The sequence below is a fragment of the Microchirus variegatus genome (assembly GCF_963457635.1).
Source record: "Microchirus variegatus genome assembly, chromosome: 4".
Classification (NCBI taxonomy): Eukaryota; Metazoa; Chordata; class Actinopteri; order Pleuronectiformes; family Soleidae; genus Microchirus; species Microchirus variegatus.
This window is the reverse complement of record NC_139805.1, coordinates 9,998,180-10,024,341: the sequence shown is the minus strand read 5'-3', so window position 1 is coordinate 10,024,341 and position 26,162 is coordinate 9,998,180. Positions and strand designations below refer to the sequence as shown.

Genomic DNA, 26,162 nt, shown 5'->3' with positions numbered 1-26,162 from the left:
AGTATGTGTACCTTAGCTTTAACATAAATATTGGTGAGGGAAAAAACTGGATTCCTAGATGCACCATTGACTTGAGGTCGATAATACAATTCATTTGCCACTGCTCAGTCACACTGATGTCGTGGAGCAGAGTTACTGTTAAATATATGAATGATTTTGCATAATAAAATCGGCTGAGGAAGAAACAGCTCATTGTCTCTCTTCCAGCTCTGTTTCAGACACTATATATATATATATATATGTGTATATGATAATATAAAATAAAAATAAAAATAAGTCCATGTCTGGGTGTAACCCACTCCTGCTAGACTGAATTAAGTGTGTTGTAAACTCTGCTTTTAGAGCCTCACTGTTGTTTCTTTTACAGCTTTCCTCATAAATATATTCAGTTCCATTATTTTAAAGCTGTAACTTTTAAATACACAAGAACTCCCTTAACATTCTAACCACTATCAAATGAGTTCACACATGGCCGATCGAGCTTTATCCTGTCGCCAAGCCACATTCTCATCCTGCACACTAAGTTGATCTAATTACTGTATTTTACGTCATAACAGCTATAAAGTTAAAGTCAGAGACACACAGTTCTGCAGGCTCACCTGAGGAGTGGGGAAAGTCTGACGTCACTGCTTGCCTCCTTGACTGAAAACACCATGTAAAAAGGTTCCTCCTAATTCTCAGAGTCCTGACGTGCAGACAGCCTCTGCCTCATTGTGTGTCACAAAGCTGCAGCTTAAATGCACTGTGGTTTCAAAGGAAAACAAACAAACTATGCACCAAGATGCATCAACAATTGTTTCATTATTAAATTGTGGGGTCCCTAAAGATTTATATATCTTACCTGTACACATGTTCAACTTGGCCAATTTATGCCACAAAACTGAGAGGGAACATTGCGGTGAATGTGGAAATTAACAATACATCAACTAGGAAAGGATTTCTTCTAAAGGAAATAAATACAACTCTAATATCGCTGATTCTCAAGAGACAAAGTGACGTCGTGTGTCATAATGTAGAATGTTGTAGTTCTGAATGTGACATGGACCCGAAAGCAGAAGTTACACAGTGCTAAAACAGGTGATGCAGACCTGCTCAGGCTTTGACAGGGGTGCCATTCCTGTTTTAGGTTGATGCACAATCAATTCACAATAATTTTGGAGACATTATGTGAAGGTTGAAATCTTATCTTCCACAATATGCCACTTTAAAGGGATAGTTCAAGTTTTTTGAAGTAGGGTTATACTGTTAGTCACTCCAATGCGTGCGCCACCTTCACCAGGTACCTGGCTAGCTTGCTCGAAATCGTATTTTCAAGCACATCCAGATTGTATCTATAGCTTGATTTTGTTTGGCAGTCTGGACAGCTAAGAAACACACGTGAGATCTGATTTTTCCAAACCTTCAAACCACATCCAGAGGTGGCTTTGAATGCGATTCTGATTGGAGTTTTACAGATCTGTTTCCATCTGAAAGTCTCAGGACGCTCAGATAGGATTACAAAGTGTCTTCTGCGTCACTCGCAGCGTGACTCAAACGACGACAGCAACAATGATGTAGATATGGACGGAGAGACGGAAGTTGATTCGAGGTGCATTAAAGGACAACACAGTGGAAGACAATGGTTTGAGAAAAAAAAATGGGATAAAAGTATGGGAGACGACAACAGACCGTGGGTCGACGAGGAGATTGCTCCACTGCCATTGCAGCAGTGACGGCAGCAGGAAAGGCAGCACAACTCCGCTTCCTTGCAATCAGAAGAACGTTTGCAACACACAACCATTTGGGACAGAAGCGGGTCCAGATTTCTATTGTCCATATTGTTTATTTTGTTTAGACTACATGTTTTTCAAAGGCTGCGGCCTTTAACTATAGAAATCCATGTGGAAAACTAGATTAGACGATGTCAATATGGACACACGCAGAACAGATCTGATCACTTACAATTATATAATGTGTTAGTCAGTTAAACAGTTAGTCAGGAAGATCAGATTCGGAAACGGATATGCTTACAAATCCGATTTGGGCCTCAGTGACTCAGTGGCTTCCGGCAAGAACACAGGGAAAAATTGATTTTAGTCAAATCAAGAAAGATTCCCCTCATAAAATGTATGTCAGCTCAAGTGGTCACTGTCCTAAGCAGTGTTTTACAACCACTGTGCTGCAGCAGTCATGTGATCATCGGACTAGCCACGAAAAACGATCACATTCCACTCAATTGGTATGGAAATTGAATGTTAAGCTTTCCTTCACACAGCTCTTGTTGAACATATGGACGTGGTACTGGTGGTCGGCCACCATCTGATGTAATTGATTTTTCACATTTAAACAAAATTAGAGATGCAGTTGGGCAGCTACTAGAAGTGAAAATGCTCACCACAAAGATGAATTAATGCTTGAAGTGCAATTCACTGAAATGAGTTATGCTGATCCAACAGTTTTTGATTGACACTGAGACCGAGAGCAGTCAAGGAAGAGCTCTGTGTGTTCTTTCTTTCAGGTCCAGGTTAGGCACGTTTCTGTGAGGTTTCATTTGGTAACATTTGGGATGGTGTGTCGTGATTTTTTTAGTGTGAAAAATGTGTGTGTTAACTCGCTGTTAGACAGTATTCTCCGACAGGAAACTAAAGATTGTGTCGCTTTGAAAATCACTCACTCGCACACACCAGAGTCCATATAGAAAATTACATTTAGGATGTCACACACAGGAGTGGGCCACACAGCAAGAAGATCACTAGTTCGGATCCCAGTTCAAGCCAGAGCCTTTTCTGTGTGGTCTGTATGTTCTCCTCGCGTGTGCGTGGGTTCTTTCTGGGTAATCAGGCGTCCTCCCAAAGTCCAAAGACATACAGATTAGTTTAGTGGAGTGTGACCCTGTAGTAAGGTGGTAGAAAACGGATGGAAATGTAATTTGTAGTGGCATAAATTACATGTTGTGTGTATTACAAGAATTGTTTTTATTGTAAATAAACTGATGGATTTTATCAAGCGGCAACAAATGTGAAACTAATAATTGTTCTGGTATCACAATTGCCAAAAGCTGTCATGGTAAGACAGTTATATGCCTCTGCTTGGATGAGAATTATAGTTCAAATCCATTCACTACCACTGTTAACTTCAGGAAATATCACTTGAGCCAAGTCAGAGCGTGAAAGTTCCAGATAGTTTAACTAAAATCACGCGACCAGTCAAATGCTGTTCCTGGCATTTGATGCAAAACACCTTGACAATTGATTTCTCCTGCATGAGTGTCTTGAGGCTTCTTTGAATCTGTAGCTTCTGGGCTCCTCATCAGGCTTTATAAACCAAGGGGACATCCTTCCTCAGCCAACAGAGGAGGACTGAGCTTGTTTCATTGTACTCTACAGTTTCTTCCATTGAAAGCAGCTCTACAAGCCAGAATGGAGTATCACCATGCCTCAGAGATGAACGGAGTCGTGTCCGAATACCTGACCATGTGCATCGAGCCTAAACATAATTGTACGTGCAAACAGGAAAAGGAATCCAAGGAGGCTGCAGATTCCAAAAAGCTGGCTCTGATGGAGAACGCTTACAGTACCATACTGACTGAGCTAGGAGAAGACGTGGACCGGGAAGGACTTCTAAGAACACCACTGCGTGCTGCCAAAGCCATGCAGTTCCTCACCAAAGGCTACAAGGAAACCACTCAAGGTAAGAAAAAGTACTTCTGTACTGATCTGTGTTTAACAACACTGAAACACTACATATTGAAGATGTGCCGATGAGCTCAGTGTTAAATTTAATTCCCACACAGACATTTTGAATGATGCAATCTTCAATGAAAACCACGAAGAGATGGTGATCGTCAAGGATATCGAGCTGTTTTCTCTCTGTGAACATCACCTGGTGCCCTTCTTTGGCAAGGTAATGTTGTATTTAATGACTGAATATATATGAGAATACAAAATTGGGCCTGTTAGAAAACATTTGCACATGCTAAATGATTAGTTTTTATCGTTTCAGGCCCACATAGCATACTTACCAAACAAGAGAGTGGTTGGTCTGAGCAAGCTTGCAAGGTAAGAGACACACACATACATATAGCACAAGCACACACATGCAAACACATGCAAATGTTTGATTCACTTTGTTTTTGTATTTTTTCAGAATTGTTGAGATCTACAGCAGGAGGCTTCAAGGTAAACCAGATGACTACGCTTTATTTCTTATTTACCTTTTGATTTCTTTTTTTCTTCAGTTTCATTTAAAGTGAATCTCTCTCCACAGTTCAGGAGCGTCTGACCAAACAGATTGCTTCAGCCATCTCTGAGGCTCTGGAGCCTGCTGGAGTTGCAGTCGTGATTGAGGCTGTGTGAGTATTCAGCTCGGCTCATGGAGCTTCAAAAAGGAATAACATCTAAGCGACAAAAAAAACGATCAACTTAAAGTTCTGTTGTAATTGTATACAACTGTATTATATGGAATCTGTATTAAGAAAGAAAATGTGTTTCAAATGAGTTTCAACTTCATTGAAATAACTATCTTTTCTGTCACATTTGCAGTCACATGTGCATGGTGATGAGAGGTGTGCAGAAGATGAACGCCAGTACTGTTACAAGTGTCATGCTGGGAAGATTCCACGATGATCCCAAGGCCAGGAAGGAGTTCCTTGCTCTCACACTGAATAAGTAAAACATTTTTACCTCAACACACTGTTACATAGGGTATTGTACAGTGTTTTAACACCAAGTGTTTATGTCAGTATTGTATTCAGTAAACTGCTTGGTTAATTGTTTAACTAAAATTGATGTCATGTGTGTAGATTGAAATATCACATGAAAGAAATGTGCCACTACATTGCCATGTAAAATGATTCATTGTCTTTTTTAAATCAATGATTAATTAATGAAATTACTACAAGATGTGTGACTGTATAAATGTATAACTCTTGTGAAAATAAAGGAAAAGCTCATTCTTAACTTCCTGCAAGTATTCTGGTCAGTTTTGTAAAAGACTTACACCTACGGCAAGTGGCTATGAGGTTATAAGGTTGTTTCTTCTTGCACAGTATGATTTGAAATTTATTGAATCACAATACAGAACTGGAGAAATGTGCCTGTTTCTTTGGTGTGTTTCAGTCTGTTGTCTGATCCTTGGTAGTTTGTTATTCAATTCAGCACCAACCAACATAAGGTGTCAACAGGTACCAGCAGAAACTCTCATTCATTCATATCTTAGTGAGAAAACATGAGTAAAAAAGTGGTGCAAGTAATCATCTGAGCAAAAACTAGAAGTACTTTTGACAAAGTTTACTCCAGCTCCTCCCACAACCTTCATGTGGAGGATAAAGTGGTAGAAAATGGATGGACGGTCACAGAAGTTGCTGCTACATCTACTGCTGCCACATCTGTTAAGTTTGTGGCAGCAGTAGACACAAATAAAAGATGTCAAACATTAAAACAAAAGTAAAACAGGATGACTTACTGAAGGAGGTAACATCAGAACAACAACTCTCGAGCTATGATATAAAACTGTTGATTTTGCCATACCGAACAAAAATGTAAACGCACAAACTTGAAATGGTGAATAAAAATATTATGTTATGTCATTTGCTCAAATTCTTGATGCATTTGTTTATGAAATGATTTGTTTTGCTCAAACCCAGTAGTCCAGTGTCACTTGGCCACTCCTATTGACTACAATCTCAGATTGAGTATTTACAACTCACCAGAGTCATAGAGCATGGCAGAGTGGTGGTCAATATGTGTGACCAGTACACAGACACTCCTTATGGTCTGGTTAATAAAAGGGCACACCAAAATGTGGACTTTTGTCACTTGTCAATATGCCACAGATGTCACAAATCAAGAGTGAGCGTGCCATTGTCATGCTGAGTGCTGGGTTGAGGGTTACAGCAGTGGCAACACAACTGAATAATGTGCATCATTCCACGATCATTCCAGGCCTCGATCGACGACCTGGTGATGTCTATCCGTCGCCGGTGTACCGTAAGTGAACTTGGATCATCGACCCCCATTGTGTTCTTTCTGCCATTACTCCAGGACTTTTGTTTTGAAATTGATCCTTATGCTCGCAAATTAAGGCCATTGATAAAGTTGTACTGTTATTTTGGGATAGTTACTCTGTTTTGTCACATAACAATAACTAAGTTTTTCTTTGTGCGTTTATATTTTTGTTGAGTGTATATCTGTTCTGTATGATATGAAATGTAAGATATGAAAGAGGTATAAGCCTAGTTTATGCTTGCTCCTAATTGACTATAGTCAGATAAGGTTTGGCAAAGATTATTAGGGGAATATTATCAAAAACATTGTATTCTACCAGAGAACCAAAGTCAGAATGATTGCTACTCGAGTTTATATGAAGTATTACCTGAGGAAATATTGACCTCTTGAAGTATCACCACCGTTCAAATACAGTGGTGTAAATAGACTTTTCACAGGAGTTATTCCCAAGAAGATAATTTGTCTCATTATCCTCCGCTTCCTCACATATACTTCACACACTGATATCGTGGGATTAGATTAAGATGGAGCGAGGGAAAAGGTGACTAATTGTTATTATTATTTAATCTTTTGTTATTCGTTTCATTGTTATTTAACACACTCTGGTCCAAATCTCTCATATCCACTCAGAGGAAGTGTACCATAGTTTGAGAACCATGGTCTGATACGACATTGTTAACAGCTGTTAATTGTTGACAATAATAGCGGCACATTAGTTATGTGATATTTGTGTTATGACTATGATGATCAACAAAAATATTGGCAGTAACTAAATGCTAAAACACAAATGATCCTCACACACAATCACACACTTGGTTGTTGCTCAGGTAGAGTAGCGCCCCCTGTCTATCATCTTAATTACTCAGCATGTGAGGTCTGAAGAAATTAAAAACAAACCAAAGTAAAGAGAAATTGTCAGTAATTTGTCAGTCTCAACAGAAATGAACAGGCTAACAGTTAACTATTAACATCACTACTAGCTGCTGCTAATGAAGGAGCTGATAATCCAAGAGCTCATTCCAAATGGATCTGAGGCCAGGCTGCACCCAGAGTGCCCTCTGCTGGACCATATGGTAATTAAAGACTGACTTGAGGTTCAAATTTCATAACCAACTTTGTGACAATCCTAGTATCTACAGCAAGTAGCTGAGCTGAAAATGTCATAAAATCATGTGGGGCGCCCTTATTGCTCTTTCTCTGCAGCCCTCATGAGTGTGTCAGGAGACAGTCACACTTGTTTCACACCATGCAAGAAAGTATATAAGATAAGAAAAGATAATCCTCCATTAGTCCACGGTGGGGAAGAGTGAGAAACTGTGTGTTATCTGGTACAGTATGCATAAACTTGTTGTTTTTTCATTACCCCAAAATGAGCTGTTGCCAGGATGAACCTAAATTATATTCTTGAAAATGTAACTGCTGTAAAAAAAAATGTAGGTCCCTTGATTTCTAAAATAAAGTCCTGACAGATGTGAATAGCTAAGAACATTCTTCTGAAGCACAAGACAGTCAGCAGGATGAAGGACAGCATTGTGTCGAGTAAAAAGCTTGACGTATGACCACAAGTCAAAAGTCAATCCAGGGGAAATCTAGCAGCTGACTTTTACCTTGAAATACAGTAGCTTGTTATTAGTTTGTATGTTGTATGTTAAAGTTCACAGAATTGAATTAGACAATAAATATTTTAAAAAAGAATTAACTTTGGAGAATTATATTTTGCAAGTGTTGAATGTAGCAAGCAGTAACCATGTGTGGCTATTTTTTTTTGATTGGCAAAAAAAAAAAGGTCACTGCAACAGTGTTATCATACTCCCTGTCATGTGACATGGCTGAGGAACAGATGGAGATGAGACAGAGGTGGAACTAAACAAGGAACCAGCCAGATAAAGGCAGAGGACATAGCCCAGAGTCCAGTCAGATTGTAATTATCACACTGATAATAATAATAATAATAATAATAACGGAGAATGAAGCAAAATCAGTTGCAAGTTACAAGTGTATCTGTAAAGTTATCACAACAGGAATTTATAGTTCTAAGAAAATGTGATCGGGCATAATTAGTGCAACTATATCTCAATCTGCATGTCATTGGTTTTCTTGGAAGCAGGTGAGTGTGTTTTCAAAGAAACAAAACAAGGAAACATCTGTGCAAAACCAGTGTACAAAATTGACTGAAATTCTTTCTATCAGCAATTTGGTGAATCAAGTAATTGTTGTAGCTGTGACATTTTATTTGTATTTTTTTTAATGTATCTTTGTATTTTGTTCATATATCTGCAATATTGTGTTATTTTCTCCACAGTTTATCTGACCAAACAATCTGTTTACCTCTGAGGCTGCTGTGTTGCAGTGGTGGTTGAGGCTGTTTACCTCCTTTATCAGTGTTATACTTAATTACTGACAGTGTCTTTTTTATCATCTTACTCCATATTGGATAAATGTGTTTATCATGGCTACTTTTATAATGACGGTTACACTGGCCAACCAGAATGTGGTACATAAAATGTAAACTCTTCACCTTATTTTCTGTGCGTTTCATGGTGATGAAGGGCGTGCAGAAGATGAAGATGACGTTTCCAAGATGCTTGGAATATTTCATGACGACCTGAAAGCCAGAAAGGAGTTTCCCATAAATATAATATCCTATTTTCCTGTTTAATTATTCAATATTATTTAATGAAAATACCTATATCCAAACAGTAGCAGCCCAATACATGAGTAATATTATTTTCAAACCATTATACAGTGGGCACGTACACTTCTTAATCCTTCCTAGTTTATTTAATCTGACAAATATAACTTGCATGATACAGTGCAGACAGACACAGTCACTGAAACTGTAGTTCAGGTGAATCAGTGCTTTTTAACAATTAGTAATGCAGACAGTGAAGAGGATACAATTATGAGAGATTTTAGAAAATCAGTTTCTGTGATAAAACACCATACATCAGCAGAGATATTAGGATACAATAAATAAAATGGCTTTTTTCACATTTATAGAAACTGGCTTTAGTCGTCATATTTCACGGGAACATTTGATAAACTACAAATAAAATGTTAGTAAAAATCACATTAGGTTTCTGTGACACACAAATACCAGGAATCCAAACAGGAAATGACTGCCTTCTCCTGGTCTGCCTGGTTATAACTGCAATGGCTGGAGGGGGGGCTGTGTCTCCTGTTTTGTCTACATTTTTATAACCTTTAATTCCACACCACTTCTTTCATTATGCTGATCTGTGAAGTGGAACACAACACTGGCAGAGTTGAGAGGTCAGAGGCTCCTGCTGCCTGGATACATACAGTCTAATATTAGAACATTTCTTTGATTTGTTAGTAGCATCTCTGCTGACTCCTGAGCACATGGCAACCAGCCGGCCAATAGGATTTCAGGAGACCACTAAGCCCCTCGCTCTGTATAGCAACAGTGGCATCCTTCCATTATTTATTTATATTGGACTTTTTTTTTTCCCACAGACTCATTCTCATGCTTCTGTCCCACCAGTGAGCATCCACACTGTGCTGCTGTGAAACAGCGACAAAAAGAGGAATAGTGCTTTGACTTTTGCTTTTCCTTTTACCTGTAGAAGCTCTAAATCTTACACAAGGATTCATAGTTTTTTTCATCTTGACAGGTTTTTACAAAGCACCTGACAGAGCAGAGGAATCATATCCATTTGAAAGAGAGCAAGTAAAAGTAAAAACAGAGTGGACCAAATGTCTTGGAAAATGCTCGATTTCTGTGACGACATGAGATGTACTGGTGAAGGAGGGAAATACGGAGAGGAATGGCATCGTGGGAAAAAGTGCCACTCAGGGGATAAACCAAGTTTACAGGACCTTTAAAAGATGGAGGACACAAGAGGCGGCACGGAATAGGAGGAGTGGGGAAGGAGGGAGGGGACATGGGATGGCGTGAGGACCGAGGCCAGTGGTTGGTTTGATGTGAGCCACGTGTGTGTCCAGCCACATCTCTTCGCCGCTTTATGGACGTCAATGAACTGTTGGCTTCCCCCATCGCCCAGCCGATTCGGTTTTGGCCCAGGTAGGTGCCTATAGTCTTGTACTGGGATTCCTTATATGTCATTTTTCAGGCTGTTTGGATTTTATCTATGACAGTTCTCTGCATGTTCAGTCGTCATATCTCTGTCATCCCAAGCGTTGGAGGATGATGCGCTTGACGCTGGCGCAAATATGGCGTAGGTCAACTGTTAATTTTTTTGTGATATACACTGATTAAAAAGAAACTTCATTATTTAACAAACACACGTTCAGGACAGTCATCATCAGCAAAATAAACACCCTCAGCATTAACGGCAACATTAGGGAAATAAAGATGTCTCCAACTTCTTCGTGGATCAAATAAACAGTTTACTTTGTTTTGATCAGGTTGTCAGTAAACAAACCTACGGAACAACATGTTCCACTGACTTTTTTTTCAATGACTATCATTATGAAAAATTTAATGATTGAGGTTTTTGTTATTTTGCAAGGACACAGATACTGAAATGTTGAAACGTAATAATCAGACTTTGCGTGAGATCATGTTCACTGTCCCACATCGTCTCAACGGGAACAGGACTGTATGTACTGTGAACATCAAGCTGCAATTATAACTAAATGGCTGCATAACATCGGAAACATTTTGATGGCGACGCCATTTCTGATGTTTTGATATCTGCATCGCTCTGCGAATTTATTTATGACCATATCCTGCTTAATTTGTCCAATCATTTTAACACAAGTATACTTCATTTTATTTGACCATCATTACTGTGATTTTAACAATTACAGCAGTAATATTTTTATAAATAAATATATATATTTATAAAAATATTACTTTCATATATACAGTTAAGTAAAAAATTACCCATTTGCAAAAAGCAAAATCCCCGAAACAAGATTTTCAACATAATAAAAAATAATCTGCTATATTTTTTTTTCTGTTGAGCATATTGTGTCGGTTGTGCTAAAGAATAGCAGATGTTACATAACCAGATTAACCTCTTTCGTGTTTAATATTTACTAAGAAGTTAACATGGCCATTTCTGACTTTAATTAAGCCATTTGATTAAGCTGTGTCAAATATTCATCAGATTAACAAAAATATGATGGACTCATTATTGTTTTTTTTAATGTAATTATCAAGTGTTTTAATTTTTATAATGAAAACATTTAAGGAAGAGTGATAAAAAAAACCCTGTGCATTTATGATTATTATATTGCATGCTAGGATGAGATTCTGTCATTTTATAAAAAGATGTGTAGATTATATGAGAATTTATCAGCTGCAGTCTTCAGTTTTGTGATTTTGTGGTGCAGTTCATTACAACACATTTATTTCAGTCTGTAGCAAATAAAAGCAGACATAGATTCAATTCATGTGGACTAAACAAAGTATTATCCCTAAACACATACAACGCTTCCCTAAATCCATACTACACTTAACCAGTTCCTCACAGATAAGGGACTACTGGTCCTGACAAGGTCAGCGTTTATGCCAGAAAATATCCTAAAGACGTCACACGGAATAATCATGAAATGGTGAGCAACATGGGTTAAAAATTATCAGGAGGAGAGAAAACAGAAAATACTTTACATTGTGTATTACACAATTATTGTATTTGGCGTAACTTGTGGAGTGTGTAATAAATATTCAATAATAAACTATCAAACATTCAAACTCTACACCTTTTCTGTTTCAGGTACGCAGACACGGAGGTGATGCACAAGACCTTGACGAGGAAAGAGTCACGTTTGAGTCTGTCACTCTCCAGTGGGTTTGCAGCACAATAACAAGACAACCAGCCACTGTAGTTGACTTCCAGGTGTGGATCCATTTAAGCAAATGACCACCCATCAGAGCAGAGCTCAAATACCGAAAACTCCTCATATACAAGTAAAGGAAGAATAGGTGATCTGCTTGCAATGTCATCACTAAATCTGGGAAACATGCTCCATCACTACAACACTGGACGTCCATGAACTTTGCACAGTCACTCAATCCTCCACCATGAATGTAACTTTAAGTTGATAGAATGTGATAAACAGTGCTGTGGGATCTAGCAACTTGCCATTTCACCCCCTCAATAAAACCAGGTCTGTGTTGTGAAAATGGCAGAGGAGTCTTTCCAGCTCTCTCGTGTAGACAGCAAAGACCACACAGAGGACGACAAGCTCCATCCAGCTGTTACTGCAATGCCATCACGAGCATCCATCCAAAGTGACAAGGCTGTGGTCATCAAGAAAAGCACCATTAAGAAGGGAGATAATCCTGAGGCCCCATCTGTATTCCCTGTGATGATGTCATCACCTGTTAACCAATCACTGCAGAAGACCGACATATCTATGGCTATGAGGCCTGAGCTTTCACAACCAGATCGAGGTAAGATTAAAGGTGCTTTATTCAGCAGCAGTACAGATAATCCTGACTGTGTGAATGTTTCTGTCGTCTTTAAATGATTCACTTTCCCTTTATTTAGTTTCAGGTAGTTACATCTAGATGGAGTTGCACTTAAAGGTCCAGTGTGTAAAAACTAAGACTGCAGATTGCAACTAAGCGAAGGCTTTTCTGCTCTTGCATCTCTTACTCAAAGTGCCCGAGGAAACTACGGTGGCCCTCACATACCAGAAAGGATGTTATTCATGTATTTGTGTCATAAGCATCCACTTCTTACAGTGGCCTCTGTAAAGCAAGACCCTTGCCTAAAGTGCATATTTACTTGGCTAAGAAAACCAAACGAAGTACATTCAGTTTAGGCCCGGGCCAGATTTGTTGAGAAGATTTCAGGCCAATGGTCCATTCAGACGTTCTTTTAATACTAACATTTACATACAATTACACTGTTTTATAATTATTTTATTATCATATTATTTTATTATCATATTATCATATACACTTATCATTTTTAAATGTCAATGTAACCAAATCTAAGCCATGCAGGAGTGAGAAAATGCTGCCTTTCTATCACATCCTGAGTGATGGATGGATTGATGGATGCATCAGTCTGTCACGGCTGAGTTTCAAACACAGGACGATGATTTGAAAGTGCACCTCCTTACCAGATGAGCTAATGAGGATGACATGTAATTTGGGCCGATTTACTGTTTGAAATAAATAAATATATAATTCATTATAAAATGAAGCTGTGGGCTCGTACAAAATCCGACAGAGGACCATGATTGGCCCACGGGTCGGACTTTGGACATCCCAGGTTTAGGAAAATAAACCCTCCTAAATGCGACACACTGGACCTTTAAAATGAGACAGTTTTTCATGATGCAGCAAAGATTTTTATACCAGGCAAGATTTGCCAGTTTTTGAGTTTCTGCCCCTTCTAAATTTTACAACGTTACACAAATGATTCCTCTAACATAACTCTGTCTGCAGCAGCAAGTTAATGCAGGCATGCCATCGGAAACGCTAGTGTTGAAGAGACGATTTAGATCATGTACCCGCATACCTCACATGTTCGCTTGTGTGGATAGATACATACTGGTAAACACAAACAATTGACCAAAAAAATGCCATGCTCTTGGAAATGCTCGACAGGCAGGTCCTCACCTTTCCCAGCTTCCCTAATGCCACATTCAAACACTCACGTGGACAATACAAATAAAGAGAATCACTGGAGAAACACTCCAGCTCCACTCCTTCGGGGCTGACATGGCATCTCTCTGCAGACAGCTGTTGTTTGTTAAGCGAGGCGAGGCAAGGCGAGGCGAGGTCGGGCACTGAGCAGCACTGAGTCTGGCTGAATGTGCTTGAGTGTTGAGGAGTGCCAATTCTGGTATTTTAGGCAGTCAGACAGTGTCACCTGTCAGCAGACTAGTCTGGACAGAGTCTCCCACATGGTGCAAGACTGAGCAACACAACAGTATGTCCCTCTCGAGGCCTTGTCAGTGGGCCAGCTGTGTGTGCTGAACAGCCACAAAGTGCACATAACCACATACACACTGGCCTGAACTGACATCAGGGGTAAAACTGGGACGTTGTATGGTGGGTGTTTCAGAGTCATTGGAGTCTGAGGTGGACCAAGTCGACAGGGAGGTTCAGCCTCACACACAGACAGCGATTCTGCAGGATCTTTCTTCCCTTGCTGATCACGATGATGTTTATCCTGCACTAAGAAACAACGCAGTGATGGAAGGAGGTACTCTTCAACATATTTTGAGACTTATTTAACCAATCTTACTCCATAAGAGAATAACTACACAACTATGTCATGACTGTCAGCACATAGTGCACCTTAATTTAGTACCCTGCGTTTTTTTAAATTAATTTACTCTCTTTTTTGTAGTTTTGTAATTTTTACAATTAAGTAGTCAGTAAATGAACTTTGAAGTGTCAACAGTCCTTCCATTTGGTGTTAGCTGATCAGCAAAAACATGATGCCTGTATGTAAATAGGATGTTGATTATGATAGATGTATTTTAGACTTTAAAACAATTAAGGGGGGAAATAGCTTCTATGTGCAGATTATGCAGTGTAGATCTAGATTGTTATCTTAAATTGGCCTACATTATATAAGTTAACATTAAAAAACAAAAATTAAAAAAAACAGAAGACTTGGAGACCTACTCCAAGTCTTCTTGGAGACCTACTAGTCTTCTTGGAGACCTACTCCAAGTCTTCTTGGACTCTGCAGACTACTCTACTCTACTGCAGACTCATATTCTGGATTTTTAAAAACTAAAATATTTTTGTGACTTTCTTTGTACTCAGAAAAACCCATGAGTAACACAACCAAAGTAATGGCAGCGTGTGAATGCAGTGCCGATGACAACCAGCTGTCCAATGCAGAGTGGTACTGGGGCAGCATCTCTAGGTATTTAATGTTTTCATATTCATCAATGTATCTTGAAGCATTTGCACCTCATTTTGTTTGAGTTCTACATGAACTGTTAGGTAACCTCAAGTCCTTTACATGAACCCTTTGAAAACCACAAGTCCTTTGTCTACCATCTAGAGAGGAAGTAAATGAGATGATGAGAAACACTCCTGACGGCACATTCCTGGTCCGCGATGCTTCCAGTCAGATTAAAGGGGAATATACTCTCACACTAAGGTAAATATGTTTTGCGTTATTTATTTTTGCTGAAGAAAGTCACATTTTAAAAAAGGTTAGCCAAAAGTTTGAATTAAAGTATGCATAAGTCTCTGCCTCATCAGTCATGTATATTTTTATGAGTACAAATGTCCTACATTGAAAACATGCAGTGCTTTCAGATTAAAACGTTATTTCCTTCTTCCACATTCGGTGTCTCTGGTTCAGAAGTCAAACATTATACATTTCTGATATCTGTCTAATTTTAGCTGAATGAGGACAGACAGGTCCTGAGGTTTCAGATATAAAGCTTTGTTGATTAGAATTTGGCATGAACTCGAGCAGTAAGCAACATAACACCGTCTACACAGTCAAGTTTTTTTCCAGTCATCTCTCTCACCCTGGTCTGAAGAAAAAGATACTTCAAATTAAATCAATGCTGTCTACACAGCCCTTCTTATACATGACACTTGGCTCTCTCTCTCAAAACTGTGATCTTAAGTTTGTATTTGTCTTCAAATGTAATGTTGTTGCTGTTTTAGTAAATGTAGTTATTATTGTATTAACTGTGGATGACCAGATGCACTACAGACTGTAATAGAGGACTAAAGCTGCTGACTTGCTGCTTCACTACATCACTTCACAGCTGATGTAGACCAGGTGTTAACGTGGCTTGAGACATAAAACAGGCTTGGTTGGATGAATGTATCCAGATATAATTATTTGCAGAACTGTGGTTAGATTGAAGACAATGCACTCACACCACCAGTTAAACCTTGTAAGGGATGCATATTCATTTGATATATGTAATTTAATTCGACATGCTTGACTGACTGCCCCTGCCCACATCAGAGTAAATATATCCCACTCCCAGAACATTTGTGAGTCTAGCAGTAGATGTGGGATCTCAATCATATTCTAAACCCTTGAGATTTTTTGGATCCCACACTCAAGTGTAACTAAACACTGGTAAAACTTGATGACCGCTTGGAATTTTACTTGCCACAACGTTAAAAGCTGCTGTCAGTGAATTACTAACGTTAAAATACGTGTTAAATAGTTTTTTGACAGCTGTCACTAAGTGTTTGGGCACTTTATTCATCTCAGGAGCTAACACTCCACAAAGAGGCCGTCTGCTCATTAGATTAGGCTGTTAATCTGTGAATAAATGCTCTCCCTCGAGTCTGTAATTTGTTTATGAAAAACTTATTTGTTGAAATTCAATTACATTTTTCATATTTAACATTTCGGCATTGTTTAGTGTGGTCTTACATGTGAATCAGACATAATGTAGTCAATGTGAACGCACCTAAACTCAGCTTCCAGCAGCTGTCAGCCACTGTGTGATCAGGGTGAGGCTTTGACGGGAAGGCAGTCAGAAGGGGGACGTATTGGTTACAATTTCTCCAGAGTATTATTTTGTATTGTTAGCTTTCCCAGACTTTAGCTTTACCAGAAATGTGTATTGTACTAGTCTGCCATGTTTATAGAAATCTTAGCCCTGCTTTCTGATTTGTTTCAAACAAAAGCAGGTGTTGTATTTTAGGTAGGAGAACAATAACAGTGTTCTTTAGTACTGGTCTATATGCTTTCAGTAAGTCATTTTTTTTAAATATATTTTACAGAAAAGATGGTTCAAACAGACTGATAAAGATATTCCATCATGCGGGGAAATATGGCTTCTCGGAGCCACTGCTCTTCCCCTCAGTGGTGCACCTGATCCAGTATTTCCAGAACAAATCACTAGCCCAGTACAACTCCAAGCTGGACACACGACTACTCTACCCCATGTGCAGATACCAACAGGTGGGTTCATGAGACCTCTATCTAACAATGCGTGTTGTCTAATCTTCATCGTAAGGACTTTTTTTGTATGTCTACGACTGGATTGCGCTCTTGCAGCAGTTCAATTCAATCATATGTTCAAAATTTAATTTGAGTTAATTCAAGTTAATTTATGGCCAAAACACGTGAGGTCATGCAGTGAGCCATTAAATCCTGTCAATTCATGTTTAACTCCTAACATTTGTGCCAAAGAAAGAAATTAACTTGAATGGTTCCAGACTCTTAATGTTAAGACTTTTGCTGATACTAGCAACTGGCCATCATCACTATGGTTTTGGCTATATCATGTATATCATGTATAGCTCAGACACATATGTTGTTGAATTTGGTCTTGAATCTCCTTAAATTCTTCTCTGTACAGCAGCAGGTTGGAATGGAAGTTGACATTGAAGCAGTTGGAGAACAGCTGAGGATATTTCAGGATCGATTCAAAGAGAAAAGCAAAGAGTATGACCATTTGTTTGAGGAGTTTAACCAAGCATCCCAGGTATAACAACAGTGATCCTTTGGTGTCGTTTGCAAATGTCTGCAAACTTAAATAGAAAAGTAAACATTTGTTCCTTCATCTTCCCAGGACCTGCAGAGCAAGCGCACAGCCATCGAGGCTTTCAGTGAAATCATTCGGATCTTTGAGGAAGAGTGTGAACCTCAAGAACGCTACAGCAAGGAATATATCAACATGTTCCTGACATTACACAGCAGTAGAGAAACTGACAAGTATGTTTCAAATACCAACTCTTTTTTATGTGATAACACATTCAGAAGAGTGGGGGAAAAACACTATGTCCATTAAGCAGAATTAAGAGGTTCTGAATCTCTACAAACATTATTTTGTCTCTTACTCCCAGGATTCAAAGCAATTCTGATGAGCTGCAGCTGAAAGTGGAGGAAATCCACAACAGCAAGAAGAAGCTTGAGGAGGAACTAAGAAAGAATTCTCTGGCTCACATGGAGGTTGACAGAAAAATTAACAGTCTGAAGCCCGATCTGTTACAGCTCCGAAAGATCAGAGATCAGTACCTGCTGTAAGTTAATAGGTTTATTGTGTTTTATTAGTTAAAAGTTAAGGTTTCTTGTAATTATCAGCTGATCAGACATGATATAAATCAGATACAAAGCTCAGTTATTAACCATGACCCACTTTATCTCAATGCAAGGATATTTGTGAGTATAATGGGATGACTACATTTTTTCAAGCTAAATGTATTCGCTTCTAAAAAATAAATGTAAACTTATGTAAAACCTGTGCCAATGGGTTACAGTTTTACTGCAATCTCACTGCTGCAGATTCAAACCACTATATGGTACATTAGTTAATACTGCTTTTTGTTTAGACTACCTTTTTTGGTAGTAAAACCATCCATCATACTATGGTAATTCAGAATGAATGAAACTCATATTCAACTAATGAGTACTAAATGTTTTGTCCATGTTTCAGTTGGCTCACTCAACATGGCACGAGGCAGAGCCAGATTAATGAGTGGTTGGGGGTCAGGACTGAAGACGAAGAGTGAGTATGATCATTTAAGCAGGCCAACTGAACTCACCGTCACACAACCCCAGAAAGGTGCAGAATATGCATGCATTTCATGCACCTTATGAAAGACAAATATATGTTTCTACTGCGTTTGCCCATGTCTGTGTTCAAATCCCATGTCATATGTATCAAGTGTGAAGAATGGCAGCCAAATGTCAATAATAAATGGCATTATCATATGGCATTGTTTTTCATGATCTACCATTAAAAGTGGCGCTTAACTACAGTGCAACTCTAGCAATACTACAGGCCATGGCATTCACCCATCAGCCGTGATTGATAGCTGTGAGCTGCATGAATATTGTTTTTAGAATCAGTGCATTTCTAAAATGTATATTTTTTTTAGAACTAATCTAACTGTCTAACCCTCACGTTGCCTTTCAGCCTGTACACCCTGGAAGATGATACACATGAGGGGGAAAGGACCTGGTATGTTGGTGGTATGAGACGAAAGGAGGCAGAGGAGCTGCTGAAAGGCAGAAGGGATGGGACTTTCCTCATCAGAGACAGCCAGACTCAGAGAGGCTCCTTTGCCTGCTCTGTTGTGTGAGTACTTTTACATTTGTATATTTTAGGTATTGAGGTCATATTATATTTAAGATCCTTTTGAATGTCTTGGTTTTGGACACATGTCTGCGCATGGGTCGAGCAGAGACACAGGGAAACATAGGGATCAGGTTTTTTGGACCCTGATCCCTATCCTAATTCAATTCAAAATGTTCTGATGTATTACCTCGCTCGATGCAAAAACACAAAGAAAAGCTATGTCACTTTATTTTAAATTCCTAAAGATAAGAACATGAAGTACAGAAGAAGAACAGACAAAAGTTGGTTCACAGTCAATTATTATTAGTCAAAATTTTAAACATTATTATATAATGTTTAAAATTTTAGCTGCACATAAGTTATGTCAGACTAATAAAACAACAAGGCTGTTGCTTGAAAAAGCCACTCACGTCACGTTAGGTTGTAGAGAATCTTATATTGTGAAAGTTTAGTTTAGTCACAGTATGTGGAGACAGAGCAGGCTACAGTGTAGGCTATAATTGTCTCTCTGAATAAACAAAAATCCCCTTTTAAAGTCATTAACAAACTGGTGGTGTGGGGAAACACGTGAGCAAGATGCAGCTTTGGTGAATGTGCGCCCTCTGCTGGAATAATTCAATAAGTAATAAGGAATAAGTAGTCAACTATTTATGTCATCTAAAAAAAATGAATAGAAGGCGAAGGGCAGCTGTCGGCTTTCTGGTATTGCCCATCAAAAACACAAAGCAAAAAAAAAAGAAAGAGATAGAGCTGGTTAAATGTGAAACAGGAAGTGATGGGTCTCTTCTCATGCAGAGCGGACGGGGATGTGAAGCACTGTGTGATCCACAGGACGTCCACGGGGTATGGCTTCGCTGAACCCTACAACTCCTACTCATCACTGACAGAGCTGGTTCTCCACTACCGACACACATCCCTGGTCCAACACAACCAGCAGCTGAATGTAACCTTGGCCTGGCCTGCTCTCAGCCAGCAGTCCAGCTGAGAAACACCAGCACGTCGCTCTGATGGAGCTTTCCCAAAGCTCCACTGTGCGGTGAGAATGCACCTTATCGAATACTGCTACCAGACTCCAAGACTACAGTACCAGTTAGTATCATATTTTAAGTTTCAGTGCCAAGATCAGGATATGTTATAACCCTGCACTGGTATGACATCACAGCAAATACACAGTATTATTAGGTTGATTATGTCTGTCATTGTCAGCTTTGTTAGTTCAATACAATAGTTTCATAGTTAGATCCTGGTACCAGTCTGTCACCTAATTCAGTGAACAGGGATGTAGATTAAGATACAGAGAATTATATATAAATATATATATATATATTAAAAAAGTATGTGAAATATTATGACTTTTCTATATTTAGTGCTCATAAAAGACAAGTCACAAGTGTAGATAAACACAATTTGCTTAAGCTAATGGGAAAAATGAAGGAATTTTGCATTTAGTAACTGTTTTAATAATTTAACTGTTACAAATACTGCTTTCAACAATTCACGTCAGCAGAAACTTAACAGAAAAGTTATTAACTTATTATCTAATTGTTAATGTCGCTGTAACCCACACCTCTAATCTTTCACTGAATTGACTCCAGGTTTACCAAATCCTGACTTCAGGTATTGTTGTTCTTCTTTTATTTTCATTGTCAAAACATGAGAAAGTGATACAAATGTTAAGATAATTCTAAAATGGTTCACTACTTTCATGCCACTGTGTTCCAACTGATAAAAATCATATTTAAAGTTTGTCAAACAAAGCGAGGCTGACTAATTTACAGAATAAACACTTAAACTAAACTGTGCCGATTAAAATAAAATAGTGGTTTATAAACGCAAAATGATGGAAAGACAAGATCCTAGCATCCAACATTAAATTACTATTCTAAATTAATACACAGATTCAAAACATGCATGACCTATAATCTAAGAATTCCTTATATTTTTATAATATTGAATTTGTTTTTCCTCAAAGAGAAGCACAAAAACCATAAATATCAGCTAAAACGTGCACTTCATACTGTATAACTTTGTGTCTCTGTTAGCTAGCCAGTCTGTTCTGTAATGCACCTCAAACCTCGTTTTCCAACAAGCCACATTAACTCTCCATAATATTAGTAACATAATATTACACTCGTCCAAATATTCAGTGTAGTAGTAGCACAAGTGCACGATGAGTGACGTAGAAACTGAAGACATGCAGTACTTTATTTTAAACAAAGACAACCAGCCTACAGAGACAGATGGAGAGCTCAGAAGTGTAGATTTTTGAGAATTCACCAGCCGTGATTTAACATTTTGATCACTAGTTTTCTGTCATTATAAATACTGTATACTAGTTAGATTCTTGTTGGCACTAACCTAGAATAAAATCTCCTGGTTTTTTTTCTTTCTCTCACTTTGAAAATGAAATTTTTTTATATTTTTTTTAATTGGAAAACATGTGACAATCAAGGCAATGTATGTTGCTTAAAGCTCACTCATCAACACCTCAGTTATTTGAAGGGGTTTCACTTCCAAATAAGTGAGTTGTGTACAAGCAGTTCTAACTATGTTAACAGATGTTAAGTGATAATATTCTTGCACATTTGCAGTTCTGCACAAAGTGCCTTGAAGCGCTTCTATTCCAGTGATAGTTATTGTAGACAGCAGTTATGATAAACCAGGCAGAGAAAGTGTCGAGACAGATTTAACGCCACAATAGTGTGTGTTCACTGAGGTGTCACTTCAAATCCCCTTTAGGCTTATTTAGACCTTATTCCTGGCAACAATGCCACTTTGGATTTACATCGTGTGTCGAGAGCCCAAAATGCCAGAAATTCAAACTTTGAAAACATTTTCATAATGGTGCAAAAATGACTTTCTGCTATGGAGCAGTGGAAAATGTAATACAATGAAATAATTATGAAAACAATTGCACTCACCTGTCACTTTGCTTCTATTCTGCAGCAGGTGTGATGTCCATCTATGGCAGAAAAAGAATAATGATGACATTGTTATTATTACATTATTTTCTTGTTTGATAAAATGTTGACAGCAGTCAAACATACACTTATCTTCTTTCATAACTGCAGAACATTTATTTCTTGATACGTGTCAAGTATACATGGTGATCATAGAATATAATGGACATCACTCTTTTCAAGAGGGCATGAGTGAGGGAATGTGGTGCTTATGGGTTACAGTGAATTGTTAAAAATCATTAACCTGAAATAACATTGTCACTTTATGTGTCCCATCAGAGACAACCAAATAAGTTCATTTTACGTTTTGTTGTTGGCTTGATCAAAATATTCTATTGTGTATTAGTTCTGTTCAATAGTCACTTAATGCACTAATCACTTAATGCTTGTAGCGTATGGACACTTACACGTTATCCATTTTGTTAATTGCCCTTGAGGGAAATTGTCCTATTCTTATACTTTGCGGCAGTGAAAAGGTGTAGAGTACGTTTGATTCTGCATGCCATCATTGTGTAACAAGTTGTATTACTAGTGTCTTTAATAGGGACATTGTGGTTGGATAATGATTTGATGGTGGTTCTGGTACCAATTTCACCACCAGCTAAAACAAATGTTTTGTTACCCCCTTTCTATAATGCCTTTGTTTTTCTTGTTTTATTAACATTTTTATTTTCCTTGTCTCAATGTTTGTTCCTGTAAATGCTCCACACTGAGATCAAGAGTTAGTCACTACTGCATGACTTCTAGTAACTCTTCTCAATACGTCTTCTGTTCCAAATCAAATGGAAAAGCTAGTCTGCAGTGCTTGAATCTACATAAATATGTGATATAGTGTTGCACAGTGGCGAAATGTCAAACTTTGGAGCAGTTCACAAAGTTTTGTAACACTCTATGTAAACGGACAAATAGTAAAAGAAATGACAACTTAATTACGATTAAAAAGTCGACTGAGCATGCTGTCAATTTAGCAACAGAGAACCTTTACATGATTACCATCCCCATACTGTTGCTCTTTCCAAAAAAAATGTTTGTCTCATCATTCAAGCTGTCTTTATTTAACTTTGCACAATGAGTATTTTCGTAAGTGAGTGTTTTCGTAAGTGCATCATGACATGGAGAAGTATATTTATTTAGTACTGTGGATTTCTTTCTCTCTTTTTTAAATGAGACATTACTGAGTTAGTTCTGTAGTAGGAACAGTGAAGTTTAGAGTGAAAGCATAGCATTTGCACATACATGTATCTCATATGAGCTTGAGATACGACAGTCTTCATGTCCATCCAACCTTTGACTGAAACAGGTGGACATGTGATGGTGCTACATATAGACATGATGATAATGAATACAGTATGTTGTAGCACTGATTAAAGCACTCATATGTTTTGTTGTTCCTGTGTGGTATCTTCAATGAACTGACCTCTTAACAGTCCTTCCTGTACGTTCAGGACATCTTTTAATTGTTTGTGTATAATCTGGTCTTTTCCTGTTACTGTCAAAATGAGATCACTTTTGTGTTTCATCACTGTGGAAACAAAACTGAACAAAGAAAATGCCAAAAACACTTTAGAATCACATTCAAAATTTCATGGCACAGTTATTGGTGTCTTATGTCATCAAGTACGTGTCATTTTCATAGGGCATTTGTTTTGTTTTCAAAGTTGCAAACACATAATGTCAGGTAGCTCTCTGCATAAAGTAACTTTTCATAAGTCTCTCAATCACTGTGCGTGTGACTACATGAAAAAATGTGATGTGCATTTTTTTTTTTCACTGAGTCAACTAAAACTTTCCTACCAAGGAGTTAAAAAGAATATGCTGGATGCCATGGGTTTATGGCATGATGGAAGCCTTTGTTTTGGTAGATCAAGTCATCATCAAGTGATTTAAAGAAAGACTGTCCAACTTGGTGTTTTAATTAAGACAATTAAGTTGGATTGAGGAGATGGATAGAATGGATAAATGTGTTTAGGTCAGTTTCTCTGTGGTGAAGGATGTATTTTGACCTTCCGTCTCTCCAGAAATTACAGTATGTACATATCTGACGATTAAACAGTGTGTACTTGGTGGGATATTGTGGTAGCATTTGACAAACAATCTAGCTCAAGTTACATAAGACCTTAGTTAACTTTTAAAAATGTTTGCGGTCGTGTGATTTGATGTATTCAGAAAGGTTTGTTTCACTTTAAGTTGTGCTTTTAATGAAATACCTCTACTTGTCTCTGCATTGCACTTAATGTACCTGTAAAATCATGTTTGTGTAACTTTGACTTTCATTTTTGTTTTTAATGTGACTTTATGGATCAGACTTTGTGCTTGAGTTATACTTTGTCAATAGCTGTGAGAAAAGAATTATTGTAAATGTTAATTTGCTGTAATGATTATGACATTCAGTTATTTGTGTTTAATCCACAAACCATGTTTTCACTGTAAGTCAACAATAAGAAAACAATAGTTTACTTTTTTTGATGTTAGGCCTGACTTAACCTACTTTCTGCACTTTGAGATCCTAAAATAAAGATGATGATGGTTTAAACGACATTTGAGCGAGTATTATTACTCTGAAGATTTCAACACTTACTCAAGGTTTATGGCACGGTCAGACAACAAGAAAGAAGACAGATTCACATTTATGTGTGATTAAGGTGTGAAGATATCAAATTTTTGACACTGTAGAAGACGTGAATATCATTATTAAATGCTGACTTTTATATAAACATCCTGCAAATTACTTTTGTTTTACGTGCCTCCTAATAATTAATTTTTAAATTAAGTTTCAATCTAGGGTCTATGGTTCTTTTACCATAAAAGGACATTTACAGTATCAAATATATAATTATACAATTTATGAAATATAATTTCAATTTATGAAAATACTTCCTTTTATTTTGTGTTTTTATCAGATGTACAGTTTACCCACTTAAAAAAAACAACAACAGAAAATGGAATTTCCACCGATAAAGTAAAAATCTGTCACCGGTACCGTAAGACCTCATATAAACGAGCATACTTTTTCTATTAGCTAAAGCTAGCTTGACCGTGATTCACTCCCTAGCATAATGTAAACTCAATTGACCGCAGTTTTTCAAGGACACACAAGTGTGTGTAGATTATGGTTTATTATGATTCAGATAAAGCAGCGTTGACAGGTAACTAACAGTAACTTGTGGGCACAACACCTAGCAGCAGCGTTGGCATCATAGCTAAGTTAATGCTAATAACAGCCAGGCTTATGTCCACAGCACATAACATGGATTTATTTATTTTTTTTAAAAGAAAGAAAAAAAAGACTATCAACGTAGATTATTTGTATTGCGTACTTACGACTTTAGAGGGAATGACAACAGTATGAAATCCCAACGTAAGCCAAACTGTACCGACGTGGAGTGAGTGGTCGCGTTTGATTCCGACACCTGTGGCAGGTTAATTGGGCGGTGTCACAGCTGTGTCTCACTGTAGTTTTACTCGACCCGAAAATCCCTCCACAGCGTCTTTGTAGCGTCCTAATAACTTATTTAATGTCATGTTCTCTATAGTATGTGCATTGTGGTTTCATTGTTTTTATACTAACATTTCTCTGTAGAGCTCTGGAGTAGGTCAAATTCTGCCTGTCACTGTGCTGCTGTAACACAGGCAGTGAAAACATCTATTTATCAGTGGCGTGCACAGACATTTGGAAGGGCAGGGGCGAAATTAAACAGGTGGGGCAGGTGCCACCAGTAGCTTATGGCAGGCATGTCCAAGTGTGACCTGGGGCCAAAGACAGTTTTATATGGACCTCCAAACATTATAGTTTAATTAATTTCTATCACAGAGATGGGCATTTTTTATATAGCACACTGAATATAATTTCCTCTAAGGGCACCCTTTAGAATACTTTGGGAAACTGCCCCTTGTTGTGGCAAAAATTTAAAAATCAAAATTTACGTAGCGTCCGATCAGACGTTAGAATGACGACGAGCGGTTGGGCCGAAAAAAAAGTACACTGGATACACCAGCTTTTCACCACCTGACCGCCATCTGGAGATACATCCGTGACAGCGGAGAGTTTTTCCCTTTTTTTTTGCCCATCATTTTTATTAGCGCTGCTTTGATGGTCAATATTGGACAGTACAGCCATGTTTTTGAGCTTAAAATTCATTAGTACAGTGAAGAATAATTTCCACCCCCGCAAAAAAAAAACTAGACAAAATTTGACACTAAACCTTGACAGTCAACTTATACAATAAGTTTGCGTTATTTGTTT

General features: G+C 38.0%; 2 protein-coding genes across 3 annotated transcripts; both read left to right on the top strand.

The window, feature by feature from the left end:
• Positions 1-3,398: 3,398 nt before the first annotated feature.
• On the top strand, positions 3,399-4,650 carry LOC310926574 (GTP cyclohydrolase 1 2-like; the record flags this gene model as incomplete). Its single annotated transcript, XM_083888738.1, has 6 exons — positions 3,399-3,669; positions 3,773-3,882; positions 3,982-4,037; positions 4,126-4,157; positions 4,246-4,330; positions 4,521-4,650. 6 exons carry the CDS (start codon positions 3,399-3,401, stop codon positions 4,648-4,650), a joined length of 684 nt encoding a protein of 227 aa, XP_083744864.1.
• A 4,841-nt stretch (positions 4,651-9,491) lies between these two features.
• LOC310925461 (phosphatidylinositol 3-kinase regulatory subunit gamma-like) lies at positions 9,492-24,430 on the top strand. 2 transcript variants are annotated; one of them, XM_083887426.1, is made up of 12 exons: positions 9,492-10,029; positions 11,690-12,369; positions 13,997-14,137; positions 14,710-14,812; positions 14,954-15,052; positions 16,657-16,837; positions 17,241-17,363; positions 17,451-17,593; positions 17,725-17,901; positions 18,315-18,386; positions 18,798-18,959; positions 19,755-24,430. In XM_083887426.1, the coding sequence occupies exons 2-12, from the start codon at positions 12,099-12,101 to the stop codon at positions 19,942-19,944; spliced, it is 1,662 nt and encodes a 553-aa protein (XP_083743552.1). In that variant the 5' UTR covers positions 9,492-10,029; positions 11,690-12,098; the 3' UTR covers positions 19,945-24,430. The 2 variants fall into 2 exon arrangements, with proteins under 2 accessions (XP_083743552.1, XP_083743551.1); XM_083887425.1 differs by having other exon boundaries at positions 17,238-17,363.
• Positions 24,431-26,162: the final 1,732 nt, after the last annotated feature.

What these genes read in the sequence shown, in the direction of transcription:
- LOC310925461 (XM_083887425.1), top strand. Translation starts at nt 12,099, where the DNA reads ATGGCAGAGGAGTCTTTCCAGCTCTCTCGTGTAGACAGCAAAGACCAC. An exon ending in GAATATACTCTCACACTAAG is followed by an intron (nt 15,053 to 16,656) that starts GTAAATATGTTT and finishes TATATTTTACAG; the next exon opens with AAAAGATGGTTCAAACAGAC. An exon ending in TCCTTTGCCTGCTCTGTTGT is followed by an intron (nt 18,960 to 19,754) that starts GTGAGTACTTTT and finishes CTTCTCATGCAG; the next exon opens with AGCGGACGGGGATGTGAAGC.